Source organism: Pungitius pungitius, chromosome 19 (assembly GCF_949316345.1).
Source record: "Pungitius pungitius chromosome 19, fPunPun2.1, whole genome shotgun sequence".
Classification (NCBI taxonomy): domain Eukaryota; kingdom Metazoa; phylum Chordata; class Actinopteri; order Perciformes; family Gasterosteidae; genus Pungitius; species Pungitius pungitius.
This window is the reverse complement of record NC_084918.1, coordinates 14563402-14579686: the sequence shown is the minus strand read 5'-3', so window position 1 is coordinate 14579686 and position 16285 is coordinate 14563402. Positions and strand designations below refer to the sequence as shown.

Genomic DNA, 16285 nt, shown 5'->3' with positions numbered 1-16285 from the left:
CTCCCTTCCTTCCTCCTCATATTCTGGCCTTCTGTTTCTCCCTCTGCCTCTTTCCTCTCGGTCTCTCTCTCTGTCTGTTCTTAATTAGCCCAGGGTTTCGTTGGTTTAAGTTACAGGTCTGTCCTTCCTCTCGTCTCCACCCTGATACACAGCTCCTTAATATTTTACAGTCGATGAATAATTTAGGCGGCAGCAGCTCAGTTTTTTAGTTTTTTTTCAATAGCCAGTTAACAACCCATTCTCGCACTTTTAGCAGATGTAAGGATGTGGTCAAATAATTAAAGGAAAGTCATCATATTATATTGAGATGTGTGTAAAATGTGTGTCTTGTGTTCTCGTGTAGTTACGTCTGCAGAAGGAGATGTGTGGACTAAAATGTTTGATGTATGTCCCCCCTCCACCACATTAAAAACTTTACAGAGCATTCAATATAGACTCAGGAGAACAACTGTCCAATTTGCTCTCTGGCGCTTGTGATCTCTGAGGTGCCACTGTCGTTTCCAGTTGTCTTGAAGTCGTTTAAATTGCGCTGAAAGACGACACGGCTGTCATGTTGACTAGCGTGACATTTGCAACGTTTCACATAATGAGATGTGTCTCATTACCAGCAGCTCCACATAGGATTGCTTTCAGAGAGAAAATACACGTTTTCTAAAGCTATGCAGGCTAAATACGGATTGCATGTTGTGAAAGAGAGGTGGGATTGAAGTAATTGCAGCACTACTGATGTATTTGCCCTTTGCTGAGTGGCAGCAGGAATGCGAAGATCTGAATTATTAAATTTGATAAGATACAGAAATCCGTCAAACCAGGTCAAGGCTTCACTGCTGTTTAGAGAACATGGTTTTAACCAAGTTAGGGCATTGGCATTATTTTCACTGAAGATCCTTTCGCTTCATCTTTTGCTCATCAACAAATAAATCCTTTTAGCAACAGGTAGAGAAAAGGCAGGAGTAGTGAGCACGATTTAAGCGGGACAGTGAGGTCTGAGATATACATGTGCCCTGTTCAACCTTGAGGCCCACCCAAGCTGAATCAGTGACGTGACCTAATGAGGGCTACCAGTACCTAAGCCAAGTTCTGCATGAATTAAGCATGGGCATCAGAAGATGTGAGATGTGGGAGTAGGTGGTAGAAGACGAGACGGAGGGATGTGAAAAGGCGAGGACGGAACAAAGGGAGCAAAGAGATAAAGAGATGGGCAGAGAGATTGAAGGGAGCAGATGTCACAGTTGACATGGGGACACGTTTGGCCACCCACTGACCGAAGCCAATCAAGGCTGTCGTCAATCCAGCACCACGATAACGGTTCTAGCTCGCTCGTGGAGACGAGGGACGATGACACCGACATCGCTGACTTGGCTAACGCTGGCCCACATGGCACATGCACCCCCTTCTGAGCCTGTCACTCAGCAGCTGAGTGGCAGGCTGCGCAACAAGATGGACTTAAAAGTACCCTGACTCATCGGGCATAGACAAAAGGGTCAAGTTTCTGCTTGAAAATAGGAGTCAACCACTTTTATGACTTTTGAAGCGTAATATGAAAACTCTAATATTCTGCTAAAATGTAGTCTGCACTATGACATTTCAGATGTTGACTTCCGACGCCTTATTGAGATGTAATGTGAAAGCAGCTGCACCTTTGTGTTACTGTTGCTCTCAGTGTGGGGCGCCGTTTGTAAAATGTTGCACGTTCTAAAATCCTGCGCAGTTTTCGGGACAGCGCAGGTTTGATAGCATGTAGTGAAACCATTGACACTGTAATAACTTGTTTAATTGCTATGGGCCCAAGCTCCATGTAAACGTCAAGCCATACACCTCCTAATGGCCTCTTCTTTTGTTATCAAGGCCCATTCCATGAATAGTGTCCTGCTGGCATCAACATCTCCCGCTGTCCAGTAGATTAATGATGATGACCCGTCATTCCACACAATACTGATGTATTTTTGGGGCTGACTATACAAAGGTCAGGACCTGAAATGTTAAAGAACGGAAAAGATTTTATACCAACAATGGGCTAGTAAGCGATACATATCCTTATGCAGCGAAAGAGCTGGTAGTGGTACTTTATAATTCCTGGTTGGCTGAATTTGGTAGAAGCTATGGAAACCACTCAAATGTGGTCACGTTTTGGTTCACGTGGTTCCACGTATTAGTATTTAGAAAAGGATTAAGCTCCAACAATCCTAAATACATAAACATGCTGTGAGGTACTGTGTGTGTTTTATAATGTATAGTGCAGCATCAGAATCTGTATCCTTCTGTTAACACAGTACTAGTCTCACTTTTGCCAGGTGTTGATGGATCCCAGCAGAGGCCGATCAAGGTCATTATCACATCTGACTCCTATCCATGTGATTAAACGTTCCTCCTGTGAAGAAGTAACGGCATGACAAGAGGGCTGCTTGGAGGAAGCTTTATTAGGGCCTGAGCCGACTGAAAGTCGGGCGTAGCCCTATTGTTTTTCGAAGAATTATTCATTATTGTCTTTTTGTGACGTGCCACCAACACTAGATACACTAGAAAAATGACTAGGCATGTAACTCAAAGAAATACATAAGTAAGTAATGACCCACCACTGTAGACAATTGTGAAAATACTTTCTATAAACATCTCGGTTGTCCATGACTATACCTACTTCTTCTCTGCCTGAGCTATAGTATAACTTCTATAAAGACATTGCAAGTCTACCTGCTTGATTATTTTATTCATCATCCCACGCAATGCCATCAGCATGTTTGCAATAGCTTGGTTATGTAACTGGCAGTTATGTCATGACACTTTGTGAGCAACGGAGTCATCCCACAACACCTTACCTTTTCAAATGCAGCTGCATGACTACAGTTACTTTGTAAAACGATGCATGTACAGCAGAGCAAAGCTGATAACTAAATTCACTTATTACAATTAAACTACTTTTTCAGTGCAAATGAACTCCAAATTTGCATAATTTTTTCTCTCATTGTTTTTCTGAAATGTATGTTTAAAGATATTTATAGTATAATATTTTACCCTGATTTTACCAATTGAAGACACCTTGCTGCTCCAGACAAGCACATCAGAAGGAGTTTGTGTTACTAATAGGGATTTATTCATGGTTTTCGGTATAATTCTCCATAAAATGTCCTAGACCAGATATAGTGTATATCAAAAGTTCACCTATCAGAAGAGGCCTTATTTCTTCTGAATAGAACCTCTGATCTAATCAAATGGCGGTGGGGAAGAGAGTTTGGCGATGGGGAAGAAGTTCTCCCTGCACCTAAAAAACCTTAACGAAAGGTCAGTCCTGCTCTCCGAAGCTCTTCAAAGCTTGAAATAGCTCTACCCTGTCTAACTCCATCTTCTCACCTTCCCTCTCTCCCTCTGTCCTTTCCCTTCTCATTCTGTTTGTTCCTCCCTGTGGCCTCTCTTCTCTCCACATTCTGCCCTTCCTGCAGCTGTGGCAGTAGATTGGACTTGAATTTGATCTTCCAATTATCAACACTTTTGAATGCCTCTTTACTTCTACATCAGCAAGATCACTTCCCCTAGAATGTGATGAAATGTCGCTTACAGTCACATGTATGGCAACCTTCTGGAATGTCCATACCACAACAAACGCTGGATGCAGATTGGATGTTTGAGGCGGTCTAGTTTATGATGTTCTTCATATCACTCACTTATAGTGCTGCAGAAATGAGTGAGGGAGAACTCTTGTCTGTCCGATTAATACAGGGGTTAATGTGTCTATTAGTCCAAAATTGACAACAATGCTGTCTGGTGATACACTTAAATGTTTTGATGAATGAGAGTTTACGTTCAGCCGAAAACACGGCGTAGTCTACTTAAGAAAGCCGTGCGACGAGCAGGTCGAGCTGCACTTCATCACCTAGCCTGGATTTCTTTATTCTACTTTTGTGCAAGACCCCCCCCCGATGTTGGTCTTTACACGGGGCTGATTGTGTTTGAGTGTTGACAATATCTTTAAAGTCCTTCAACAACTATAACCAGAATATTAAAAAAAATACTTTCTTTTTTTACGTTTCGTGTTATTTTATTCTTAAAGCTTATCAATATTCAATATATTGCTGATTAAATTCAAAATAATATGTAGAAATTGAATTTACAAAGCGGCTTCTCTTATTTTTATCGTATTATTTTTATCCTGTGTTTTTCTTATAATTTCCCCACTAAGTGTAATAATATGTCAGAGTAATTTTTTCATTTTTATTCACTGCTTCAAGGAGCCAAAAACCATCCAATAATGTAGGGTTTATTTAAATAATGCCTTTTGTAGAATGTTATACTTTATTTGCATTTAGTGAGAAATATCACGAGGCTGTATTTGTGTGTGTGTGTTTGTGTGTGTGTACTGTACGTTCACATAAGCTATGTCCTTGCTGTCAACTAACTTTCATCAGACCTGGCTGTGATGTACTGTATCATCTCACCAATTACAGCCAGAACTCCATCCAAATGAAAGTTCCCTTGCTCCCCAGGCTGGGAGACACAGCCAGTCCTGTTAGTCATCACTGTCTGTGTTTGTGTGTGTGTGTGTGTGTGTGTAAATGTGAACAAAGCTGGGGAGCTTTACACATGGCACAGGCCAGCCTCCCCCTCAGGCAGCAGATGAAAGAGGAGCGAGAGGAGGAACAGGAAGGAGAAAAATAAACACGGAGATAGAGGAGAGGGGTTGGATGTGGACGGGATCGCTGAATCTCGTCCATGTGTGTCTAAAAAGTACAGCTAAGGAAGATAAACTTCTTATTTTATTTAGGAAGATACGCTTCTCCTCCAGAGCATGATATATTTCAGGCTGAGAGAAGAACATTTTCGGGTTATTTTAAATTCAAATTACATCAGTTAATTTATATTCATCAATGTTGTCAACAAACCCCCAAGAACAAACACAGGTATTAACTTGTATGCAATGACTTTTTCTTGCATAGGATACAAGCTATTTTATATGGAGGACAAAAAATGACAAGTATAATAAATAAACAGGAATTAATATATGCGTAAATAAATGAATAAATGTGTAAATGAATAGAGAAATAAATAAATGTGAAGATAAATAAATAAATGCTGAAATATGCCTGTATGCTAATGAGGTGGGAGGTCCTAACCTCTGTCTGAAGCTGTATTGGTCGCATAAGTGATCGCTCCTGGTCTTCTCTTTCTGTCTTGAAGTTCGCTCCTCGGCAGAAGCTGTTAGCATTTGGCTACATGGTATTTTCAAACTATTTCAAATTGATTGCAATTGTTAGCAAACGATTTAGAGAAGCACCTTAAGAAAGATACGCTTCAGTTTCTGCTGGATAGAGTGATTTCCTTTATTTCTACAGCACGTAGAAAAGATTTTATACCAACAATGGGCTAGTAAGCGATACATATCCTTATGCAGCAAAAGAGCTGGTAGTGGTACTTTATAATTCATGGTTGGCTGAATTTGGTAGAAGCTATGGAAAACCACTCAAATGTGGTCACGTTTTGGTTCCACCCCAATAATTATTAAACAGCTGTCGGCTTGTTAGCGCTAACAAGACGCTATAACTTTTTTTTTGAGGAAGAAGCACAATTAGTTGAGTGGGAGGAATAAACGAGAGCAGTGCTTCTTGACAGACCTTTCCATATACAGTATATGCCATATACATACTGCACGACTGTCTGCTTTATTAGTATTTAGAAAAGGATTAAGCTCCAACAATCCTAAATAAAAGCTGGGTTCAGACTAACACAGGAACAGTCTCTTAAAATAATTTCAATTTTAAACTGCAGTTTATGACTCAATATAAAATCTTGAAGGTTCCGTCGGCCTCTTCCATGAATCTTGATCTTCAGTTCTTTCCATAGATTTTCAGTGGGATTTAAGGTGATTGGCTGGGCCATTCTAGCGGCTTTATTTTCTTTCTTTGAAACCAGCTGAGAGTTTCCTTGGCTGTGTGTTTGGGATCATTGTCTCGTTGAAATGTCCCCCCTCGTTTCATCTTCATCACCGTGGTAGATGCCAGCAGGTCCTTGGCTCTTGGACAACTCTTCTGATTATTCTTTTCACTCCTGTCAGAAATCTAGCGAGGAGCACCTGGTCGAATCAAATTTATGGTGAAATGATTGTCTTTCCACTTCCGTATTATGGCCGCAGCAGTGCTCACTGGAACATTCAGAAGCTTAGAAATGCACCTTTAACCACTGCAATCATTGTGTTTTGCAACAATTAGGTTGCGAAGAGACCTTTTTGTAGGCCATCAGCTGGGACTGAACCAGCTGATTTTAATTTGCACTGACAAGGGTCTGGATTGCTTTTTAATTTAACTGATAGTTCCCTCTCAGGGTGCGTGGAAACGCTGTGGGAAAGCCCTGCGTGACCGCGTCATGAAATCGTGTGAAATCTAACCAATGGCGAGCTGGTACGTCATAGGCGGGCGATGCCAGGACCAGGAACACAAGCCCATTCATCTCTGTGCCTGTATCAAGTGCGTGTGTTATTCTGACGATGGCTAGTAGCAAGCAACGCTTCTCTCAGCCGCCGGATCCAGGACCTCATACCTGTACGTCACTGTACTCGTTCGAGCATTCCCTTTTTCTCATCTAATCTAAAAAAAATGGAAAAATAAACAATGAAAAGTACAGATAGAAGTAAATATCGTACCACAGCGCTAACGTTATAGGCTACTTTATGCATATAAACTAGCCTAGCTACTGACATTAGTTACATGGGCGCTATATTCGTTAATCTACAATTCAACATTTCATTGACAAAAAAAAAAACACTTTCTTGCATTGCCATTCGTAATCTTGAAATGGCCTTCCTTTTTTCGCGATGGCGTGAGCTTTCCTAAACAGTATTTTCATTTCATCCAACTGGGCCGGTAAGTGCCTTCATGGCAGCCGTATTCTCCCGGGCTGCTCTCTCTTTTACCTGGAAGTGGCATTTGGACGATTCGTGGTCTTTTATGGCTTCCAGTTTTACGTTTTTAGTCCCAACAATGAAACTATCAGTTTTGGCATCTTCTGAAGCGTGTTGACGACATACAGAGCAGTACATTATCACATTTGTCTCGTCGTAAACTAACCAATCGCGGGACTCCCCATTGTCTGCTTTTCTCCATCGTTCTTTGAAAAAAAAAATTCCATGATAATTTCCATCACCGGTGTGGTCCTGTGAGGAAAGTTATCGAATTTAGCTTTTTTACTACATTTAAATGTCTTTGTCTGGACTGTGCTTCTCTGCTCACGTAAACTCTCGGGTTCATCTGCATCGCGCTGCTCTCTGTTCCACTCCGTCTGCCATTTATCCATAATTGCCTCATTAGTGACCATGCATTCTGGGATACTTTAAGTCTACAATATAGTGTAATAATATTTTGTGACAACCAACATCTTCATGCATTGAGACATCTCTGAGATTCTTTCCCACCAGACAATCCATACAGCAGTGAATCATGGCTCCTTCAGACACCTTTTTGCCTCTCCACTCATTCACTTTTTGGTCACAGTGGCCACCAGTGCACCGTGTTCTTTATCCAGTACAGCCGCGCTAATGGATCCCCCTGCTGTCAGCCTGGGGCTCTATCAACCACTCAGCATCAGTCATAGACAAGTGGCTCTACGGGTGTCATTTCATATTTACCACCAACAGAGGATAGAATGGGTCTATGTATCAGAAACATGAACGCACATTTCATACACAGCATGTACATGTTCAAAATAAACACACAGCTCAGTGTATTTTTTCTATTAGAGGTAAATGAGGATAATTGATTACTGCCTGGAGTCTTTTTTTTCCTTCCACAGATTCTCATCCATCAACAATCTATAAAAAGGGTACCAGGGTCAACCACACGCCATCTAAGTGTGTGTGAAAATGCCAGGTGCCCACACACACACACACACACTATTTTGGAACTGACCTGTGGTCAGAACTCAGCCACAAAGTCCCCCTGTACCTCCTCTTTTGAACCATTGCTCACAGGGGCCAGTGTGTGCATCCATCCTCATCAAAGACGATGCATCGCTGTAATCACGAAGGAAACGTTGCTGTGTGCTGCCACCTAGTGGTGTGCAAGGATTGTTCCGATATACTGTAGGTGTTTTTATTGTGAAGGAGGAGATGGAAGGAGAAGAGGTGTTCAGCAGAGGTGTTTTGAGTGGAAATAAAGTTGCTACCAGCTTGGCGCAGAACCAGAGCACAGTGTTACTGTTTTATTATTAGTATAGGCACTCCTTAAACCCTCTGCTACACTAGCTAGCTAAACATCCCAGGTGTAGAAGGTTCTACGGATACATATGTGCTTCCCTTTCACGGCGGTCCATTTTCGGATTGTGAGGTCAGGCTGATCTGGGTCCAGCTGTTTTACCCCTAGTTTCTATTAACTGTAAGCAGTAATATTGAAATTTGGGGATGTGACTGTCTTTCATTGCTCCTTCTTCACTGACCTTTTTATCAGATCTCTCTGAATTCTATTGACTCTTTTGCTCCTCATCTTTCGGCGGTCGAGTCATTCCACCTTCTCATCTTATCCTTTTTTTCATGCTTTCTTCTTTCTTTACTTTTTGCTCCCCTACTTTTTGTCCTTCCTCTCTCACTTCCTTGCATGATTCGGATGAAAAATGTCTTCTAACCTCATTGCAACAAGAAAACACATAGAGCCTTGTTCTATTTATAAAGGCAAGGAGGCAGTTTTAGCATTATCTTATAGTCTTATGTGGTATTTTCATTATCTCCTCTTGTAATACTCGCATACATATTTTTGAATGTATCTTTGGGCTAGGTTGACAGTGTATTTATTCAAGTCGATCACAGCACAATTTCTCCATGGTGAGATGAAGTATATTTTATCATACAGTTATACAACTTCAATCACAGATTGTGAAGGCCCTCAGTTAATCCACCTGACCTCATTGAGTGGTTTAAAGCCGATAAAAAAAAGTGTAAGGGGCGGTTTGTACTTGATTTTGTCCTTTTCTCTAAATCCACATGCACTTTTGAGGATTGTTGAAACAGGTTAGCTATTGTAGATCCAAGCCATCTTTGCGATACCATCTGAAACATTGCAATCCTTCTTGACAGACCAACCAGAGGCTTGCATATTGTTTTAACATTCGTCATTAGAAGTGAAGTCTTTTGATCTTTTGACCTTCCTCGGTGCAACATGAGCCATTTTCACTCTATTCTCTTTTTTTGAAATGTGTTTTAATGCATTGTGATAATCTCCCAGAGCTTCATAAATCAGTAACGCCAAATCAGATTATCAGCCAGTACACACCGAGTTGGACTACATCCATCCTGAGCATCATTTTTATCTAAACTCTCCTACATTTAGGACACATACACATACTCAGATAAATCCATGTATGTGTGCAAGGACCGTAAAACACACTGAAAAGAGCACTTATACATGCACACATGCATGCAGGGTTATTGGAAATGTATTTAAAGCGAAAACAAACTTGCGAGGAATGTAACCGAGGGAATGTTCCAGATTAATTCAAAGAATTGAAAGAAAATATTTTAGCATATAATGGATTTGACAATGGAGAGAAGTTAAATACTCTTTTGTTGACATGTGTGAGTGTGTGTGCGTTTCAATATGATTTAATTATGGCAAGTGAGCCCTGTGTTTTTTTAATACCCCATTGACCGCCTACTGAGTCATTGCTCTGATTGAAAAAAAAAAAAAACCCTCTTATTAACAGGCTTGATACAATACAAATGTTCCATGATACATGTCGTATTACAACCCTTCTCATCTGGCATTCTGTGATCTTAGCAATGTTGGCACATAAACCGCTAAAAAAACATTGGCATAGTGGTGGCACGTGTCTGCAGGTTTAGCCAAATCCAGTGTCACAGCATGAATGACCCGATAGCTTACACACAAGACCGGGCATGTCCCTACCTTCATGTGCACATAAGCATGCATAGGTACAGACACACTCACTCACTCTCTCTGCCAAATGGTGTAATCCTTTAGTATTCCTTGTCTATCACATTTTTTCCCTCCTGCGTTGGGATTATGGCGTCGTCCAATCCGATTTTGGCCTGCTCTCCAGTGATGATGATGATGATGACGATTGGTCAGTGAGTGAGTGAGCCAGGCATGCATGAGAGACACTGTTTGTGGCATGGTGCAAAATACTGCATTGGATGCAAAAAGCTGCTGTTTGCAGAGCGAGTCGCTTGGCATCATCGTCCAGGTAAGAGACGGGACGAGTCAGAGGAGCTGCCTGACATCACAAGGAGAAAATACATTTTCAGGGCAAACAATCTTCTTCTCAAAAAGGTGATGCACCGTGTGAGCCTGCTTTTTGAAATTGCAAACTGCATGCATTTCACCATAGCTTAGTTTTTGGAAAGTGAAAAAGGATTAAATTTCCTCTAAGTTTACATGTCAACCTGGTGGTACTATACAAACAATGTCTTTAAAAACAATTTTTGTCCTTGCTTTCAGTATGCTTCCAGATCATCTCTATTACATTTTTAATTAAGACGCAAACACCATTTTCTTTTCTCATTGTGTGTATGTTTTTTTACAGATATTATGGGTTCATATTCTGTCTAAACCAGAATAGCATCTTGTTTAGCTTCCAGTCCTGCTGCTGACTATAGAACAAAGAATCCATGCCTACAGACCTAATCTAAACAGGCACTTCCTCTCACCTGTGTTTTCTCATTTCACTCCTATTTAGCTGTTTTAGCACTAATGTGTCAGACTAGCAAACGTGCCGTACTGCTGAGTAAAGACGATGTGTGCGTGAAGGAAGTGGGCGTGTGTAATTAGTGCATGGGTGCTTACATTTACAACGTAATAATCTTCTCAGAGTTTTTGCACACTGTTACTACCGGCTCAAAGAGTAACAAAGAAGCCGGACAGAGGGTGGTAGGTACATGTCCAAGAGGTTTATGGTAGAATGCAAAACGGGTACATTTACAGAAAACAAATAATAGAAATCTAACTACATCCAAATGTACAAATGAGGTGCAAACGGTGCCATATATACACAAATATGTACAAAAATCCCCTTCTATCGGAAACGTTTTTAACTCCCTTTTCGCAAACCCATTTCCACGCGAAGAAACATCAGCTACATAGACCTCAAAATGCTGAAGGGCCCAAATTAAAGCCAAAGCCTCTTTCTCAATGACAGAATGATTTGCCTCATACGAAACAAGCCGAGGGAAGAAAGAAACTGGACGATCAACTCCCTTTTCGTCTTCCTGGAGCAAAACAGCTCCAGCTCCTACCTGACTAGCATCGACTTGCGGTTTGAACGTCCGGTTTAAATGTGGCGCTGGCGTCCTATTATGAAAAGAAAACGCGTCTCTTTGTCCAGTTGAGCTTTATGCGTTAGTTCGTATTCATCTGCCAACACCGCCGCAGCAACATACGTCGCAACCCGCTCTGGCAATGTGTTCTTAAATTGCTCCAAGACTATCACGTCAGTCATGTTGTCAACTGTTTTCACGTTACAGGGGACGCACCAGAGCTGGTATTGTACCCGCAAATCTCTAGCAAACTCGGCATTGGTTTGATCTTGACGTCTTCGCATACCCCTAAACCGCTGCCGATACGCCATCACCAGGCCCCCTTTATTCCGTCAGGCTGGGACACGCCTCGCGCGCCGCCACCTCCCATCAATCAAGCACACAGGGACCAGGCCTAGAATAGAGAGAAGACACAGGGAGACAGAACAGGAGAGATCAACGTATTGCAGGACGTAACAACACACACTTCCCATGTAGAGGTTCACAGTAATTTGAACGTTTGATCACAAGAACACATTCAATCATTTTGTTGTGTGTTCAAAGAAGCAATTCTGCTGTTGGCTTCTCTCTTGACTTTTACGAGATGATGAAAATGAAAAAAACAAACTCTATACACTGCACCTAATGCCATCAGTTCGTTGCAGGGTTTTCATTCCCTCTTTCTCTCTTTCCACGCAGGTCAGTGCTTCCCATGTATGGTGGACGTGGTGCCTGTGAAGAATGAAGATGGCATGGTCATAATGTTTATCCTCAACTTCGAGGGCATGACAGAGGAACTACTCCTAGACCACAAACAGGAGCTCAACCACCGCCTGCCCACCTGGCTCGTCATCGGTAGATACCCATAAGGCCTCAGTCCCTCTAATGTTTTTACACCTGTGCATTGATCAAATCTCTGTTAATGATCAACATCGAACCTAAAGGAATAGAAGAGGCTTTGACTATTTATTAAGAAGTAGCAGAGAGAGTACAGTAGGTGCATACATTACAAGTTCAATGTGTTTAGTAACTTAAAATGTCCAACATGCCTTTAGATTTCCTATCCCTATGAGTTTTTATCTTTGATTAACCTTTCCTTGCAGTTCCCAACTCCCTCTCACATCCCTGCTCCAGAATAATATTGGAAACAATCCTCCTCCTCTCCAGGTCGTCCACGAGGCTTCAAGCTGCGTCTTCCCCTGCTGCGCTCGTTGTCCAACAGCAAAGTGTCTCTGGACGACATCCCCACTGCTACACCTGTGCTGCACCCACAACACCATTTAGGCCTCGGGGAGTTCCGGCCTCTTCCCTCCTTACAGCTTGATCACCGGGAGCAAATTATTGGCACCAAGTAGGCTGTGTTCGGGACATGTTGGGGACAAGAAGATTGCTTAGCCCAGCTGCTTCTTTTGAATAAGCCTCACACTCATGAGCAAATCCTATAAAAACACATACTATAAATTTGTATTTGAAAGATTGTGCAGTAAAAGAAATGTTCCGCCAACCACAATTCTAATAAATATAGAATGTAGAATTGTTCTGTTGAATTATTTTTAACACAATCAGGTATTCTCTTGTGTTTCACATCTAAAGCTTCTTGTAGTGAATTAATATTGAACGCTTCTTGCCAGGAACTCCTTTTTCTCCTAAAAAAAGGTCAGAGGTCACCGTTGGTTTTAGTATAGACTCTTCATACTCACCTGAAACATGCTGTTTAATGCCTCCCAAATGCACATACCACCATTCTCTTCCTTGCTTCCTAGGTCAGCCCTACAGAGTTGGGCGGAAGCGCAACAGGAGGACCAGCGCACCTTACTGGGCCCCGACCCTCCTGCACCCAGTCATTATCCTCCTCCACCTCCACAGAGAGCTCACCTGGTGGATGCGCTGACCCAGTCCTCCTCCTCCTGTGTGGCGCCTCACCACCGCCTCAGCCTGAACCTGGACGGCTCGGGCTCCAACTGCTCACTGTCGCGTAGCCGCTCGCGCGAGAGCGTCCACAGCATGCGTCGTGCCTCCTCTGTCGACGAGATCGAGGCCCTGAGGCCCGACTGGGACCGCAAGAACTGCAGAGGGAGTGTCCCCCCAGGTGAGCAAGTGGAGGCAAAGGGAACGAAAAATAACAGCTTCTCAGCCCTCTTTCTATCACCCCCCCTCGACTGACTCTGTGGGTGTTTTTGCAGGCACAGTTAACAGCAAGTCAAAGATATTGAACTCTACGTCAGACTCGGACCTCATGCGATACCGCACCATCTCCAAAATCCCTCACATCACCCTCAACTTTGTGGATTTCAAACCGGACCCACTCATCGCCCTACCCAGCGGGGAGATGGACATCATATCTCCGTGCAAACTCATCGACCGGACGCACCATGTCACAGAGAAAGTCACTCAGGTAGGACGCGCTTCTTTAATGCATCGTTCATTGCTCTCGTGTTATCTGGCTGCTTCGTTGTTTTGCAGTCAGGCTTTTTCTATTCTATGCTGCGGCTCAGCCGCAACTGATCTCAGATGAAGTGGAAAAGTGCTGTGTGCATTTCTGTGTAGGGGCTGTCGGACCGATTTGCGGGTTAGCATAATTTCGTCTTCCAGTCATGACCATATAACAAATCTTCCATAGGAGACAATACTCGTATCATTAGGTGGACTGAACAACTCTTGCACAAATCAGCTGGTTTATTGGGGAAACTTACCTTTTGAACTTGGACAGACGCTTTATTTACACATGTGGTCATATATGTCTTACTTGAGGGGGATGTCTTAGAGGAGAAAGTTAGTTCACATCAATCAGTTTTCTATAAATGTATCAGTTTGTTAGTGAAGCCGACATTTGCTGTGTGATGAACTGCACGTAAACAGAAATGCATCAATGCATTCCAACAATAAAGATTCGAAGAACAATACTTGGAATGCATCAGTGCATTCCAACAAATATTCTGTCTCTCAACCCCTCCACCCCCTCACCCAATACCATCATTTCAAAATATAAGCTGCAATGATTATCTGTAATTTATCCATGAAGCTTAGAATAAAGCTGTTTCGTTGAATACTTATTGCTCTTTCAACCACTACTAATATGCCTTGTACTTCTAGTAGTACTACTAGTCGTTCAACCCCCCATGGAGGGATTTCTTACTGTAATCTTTCATGAGGCCCATCAATTAATAACGTCTTAGTTTTTTTAGCTTAGGGCAATTGTGGGTGAGTGGGGAGCGCGGCCGTCCTCCAATCAGAGGGTTGTTGGTCTGATCCCAGGCCCGGCTAACCTGCATGTCAATGTGTTCTTGGAAAAGACACTTAACCCCAGCATTGCTCCTCCAGCTGTCACTACAGTGTGTTAATGTCAGTTACTGATGGACAGGTGCCACTGTGTATGGTATGAATGGTTGAATGATGCCATGTAGTGTTAAAGCGCTTTGAGTGGTCAGAAGACTAGAAGAGCGCTGTACAAATTTATTTTACCCAGTCCATTTAGTTTGAATGACAAACATTGTCTCCCGAACCCCACCCTCACCCAATTCCATCAGCCCCACTTGCTCTCTGACCTTCCTGTGCAGTCAGAATTGTCTGCAGCAGCTGATTTCCATGATCCATGCTTTTTCAGAAACAGAAATAATCCGTTCAATATACAGCCGAGCGGCGCCGTTCAACTCCAGATCTCCCCCTACTCTGAACAACTGTTCAGTGGATATCGAGTTATTGCAAGAGCTCATGCAGTAGCGGCTCCGGCCAGAAGATGGCAGCACCACATATATGGTGGAGTGATGAAGGTAACTGCAGAAAAGAACGCAGAATAATTGTAGTGCTCCATAAAACATTTGACAGGCGCAACAATATTGAATGCAGATTGTTTGGAGAAGCATGAAGTGTTGAACCCACCAGTGGATAAAAGTTAGCATCACAGCTCACCATAATACTTCAGTGTCACCCATAGCGTCCATCACTGGGGTTGTGTCCTAGAGGGGCAAGTGATTAACTACCAACAAAGATGTGCCATGACACAGCCCTCCTACACTCCTACAGACAAGACCATGTACTGTACATTCACTGACGCTCTCTTACAGTAACACACACATACAGCTTCTCCCCCCTGGGCAGCATGTCCCAACTCAGCCACAGTGGGAACCGGAACCACCCATGCCAGGCAATGAAGTGGTAGGTAGCCTCTCTGTCTCATTCCATTGTAAACCTCGAGAAATTGCTCATTTTAAATGAGCTTAATGCCAGTTACATAAGGTCCCCTGCCCCCCCCCCCCCCCCCTTTTTAAACCTGTCCCTCTCCCTCTGTCCCTCACACAAGCTCCCTCTGCCCCCCATTCGGTATAAGAGAAGCCTAAGAGAGGCCCCCCCATCCCTCGATCTCCCCCGTTTCTAACCCTGCTTCTTTCCAATTTCCTTCTCCCCCGCAAAATCCCTTGTATTCACCCACTCAACTATCTTATATAGAGACTTATCTACACCCCACCCCACCTCAAATAAGTCCCACCACTCCTGCCCACCCCAACCAAAATGTCCTTCTCTCCACCCTCCCTCCTCCTAAACTCTTTTCTCTCTTCCCAATTCCATTTTTAAAGAGGACAATCAATTAATAACTTCTTAGTTTGAAGGAAAAGCATTCTGTCTCTCAACCCCTCCTCCCCCTCACCCAATTCCATCATTTCAAAATAAAAGCCTCAAATGATTATCTGTACTTTAACCATGAAGCTCAGAAAGAAGCTGTTTTTGTTGAAATACTGGTTTTAATACTAAAATGACTCTTACTACTAACACTATTACTTCCAGTAGTAGTGACACTGCAACTGATAGTACTACTAATACAAAAAGTACTACTAGTATTCATATTGCTATTACTACCTCAACAACTACTAATATTACAACAACTAGTATTACTATTACTATCACTACTACTAGTATTTCTACTGCTATTAAAATTGATACTACTAGTAGTGACTCAGACAACTGGCATTACTACTGTTCTGCCCTCGGAACTGGGCAGTTGGCGCCCCCTTCTGGGTGCTATTGGTTGTTTAATTAATTTGCTTTTACCGGAAGTTTGCCGTC

At 42.6% G+C, this 16285-nt stretch overlaps 1 protein-coding gene across 1 annotated transcript in view; it reads left to right on the top strand.

The window, feature by feature from the left end:
* Positions 1–16285, top strand: part of kcnh2b (potassium voltage-gated channel, subfamily H (eag-related), member 2b) — an 86644-nt gene that overhangs the window by 24370 nt on the left and 45989 nt on the right. Inside the window, exons 3-6 of the mRNA XM_037455940.2 lie at positions 11924–12079; positions 12392–12575; positions 12988–13313; positions 13408–13619. Of these exons, the coding sequence (XP_037311837.2) occupies positions 11924–12079; positions 12392–12575; positions 12988–13313; positions 13408–13619 (878 nt within the window). The remainder of the gene's footprint in view (positions 1–11923; positions 12080–12391; positions 12576–12987; positions 13314–13407; positions 13620–16285) is intronic.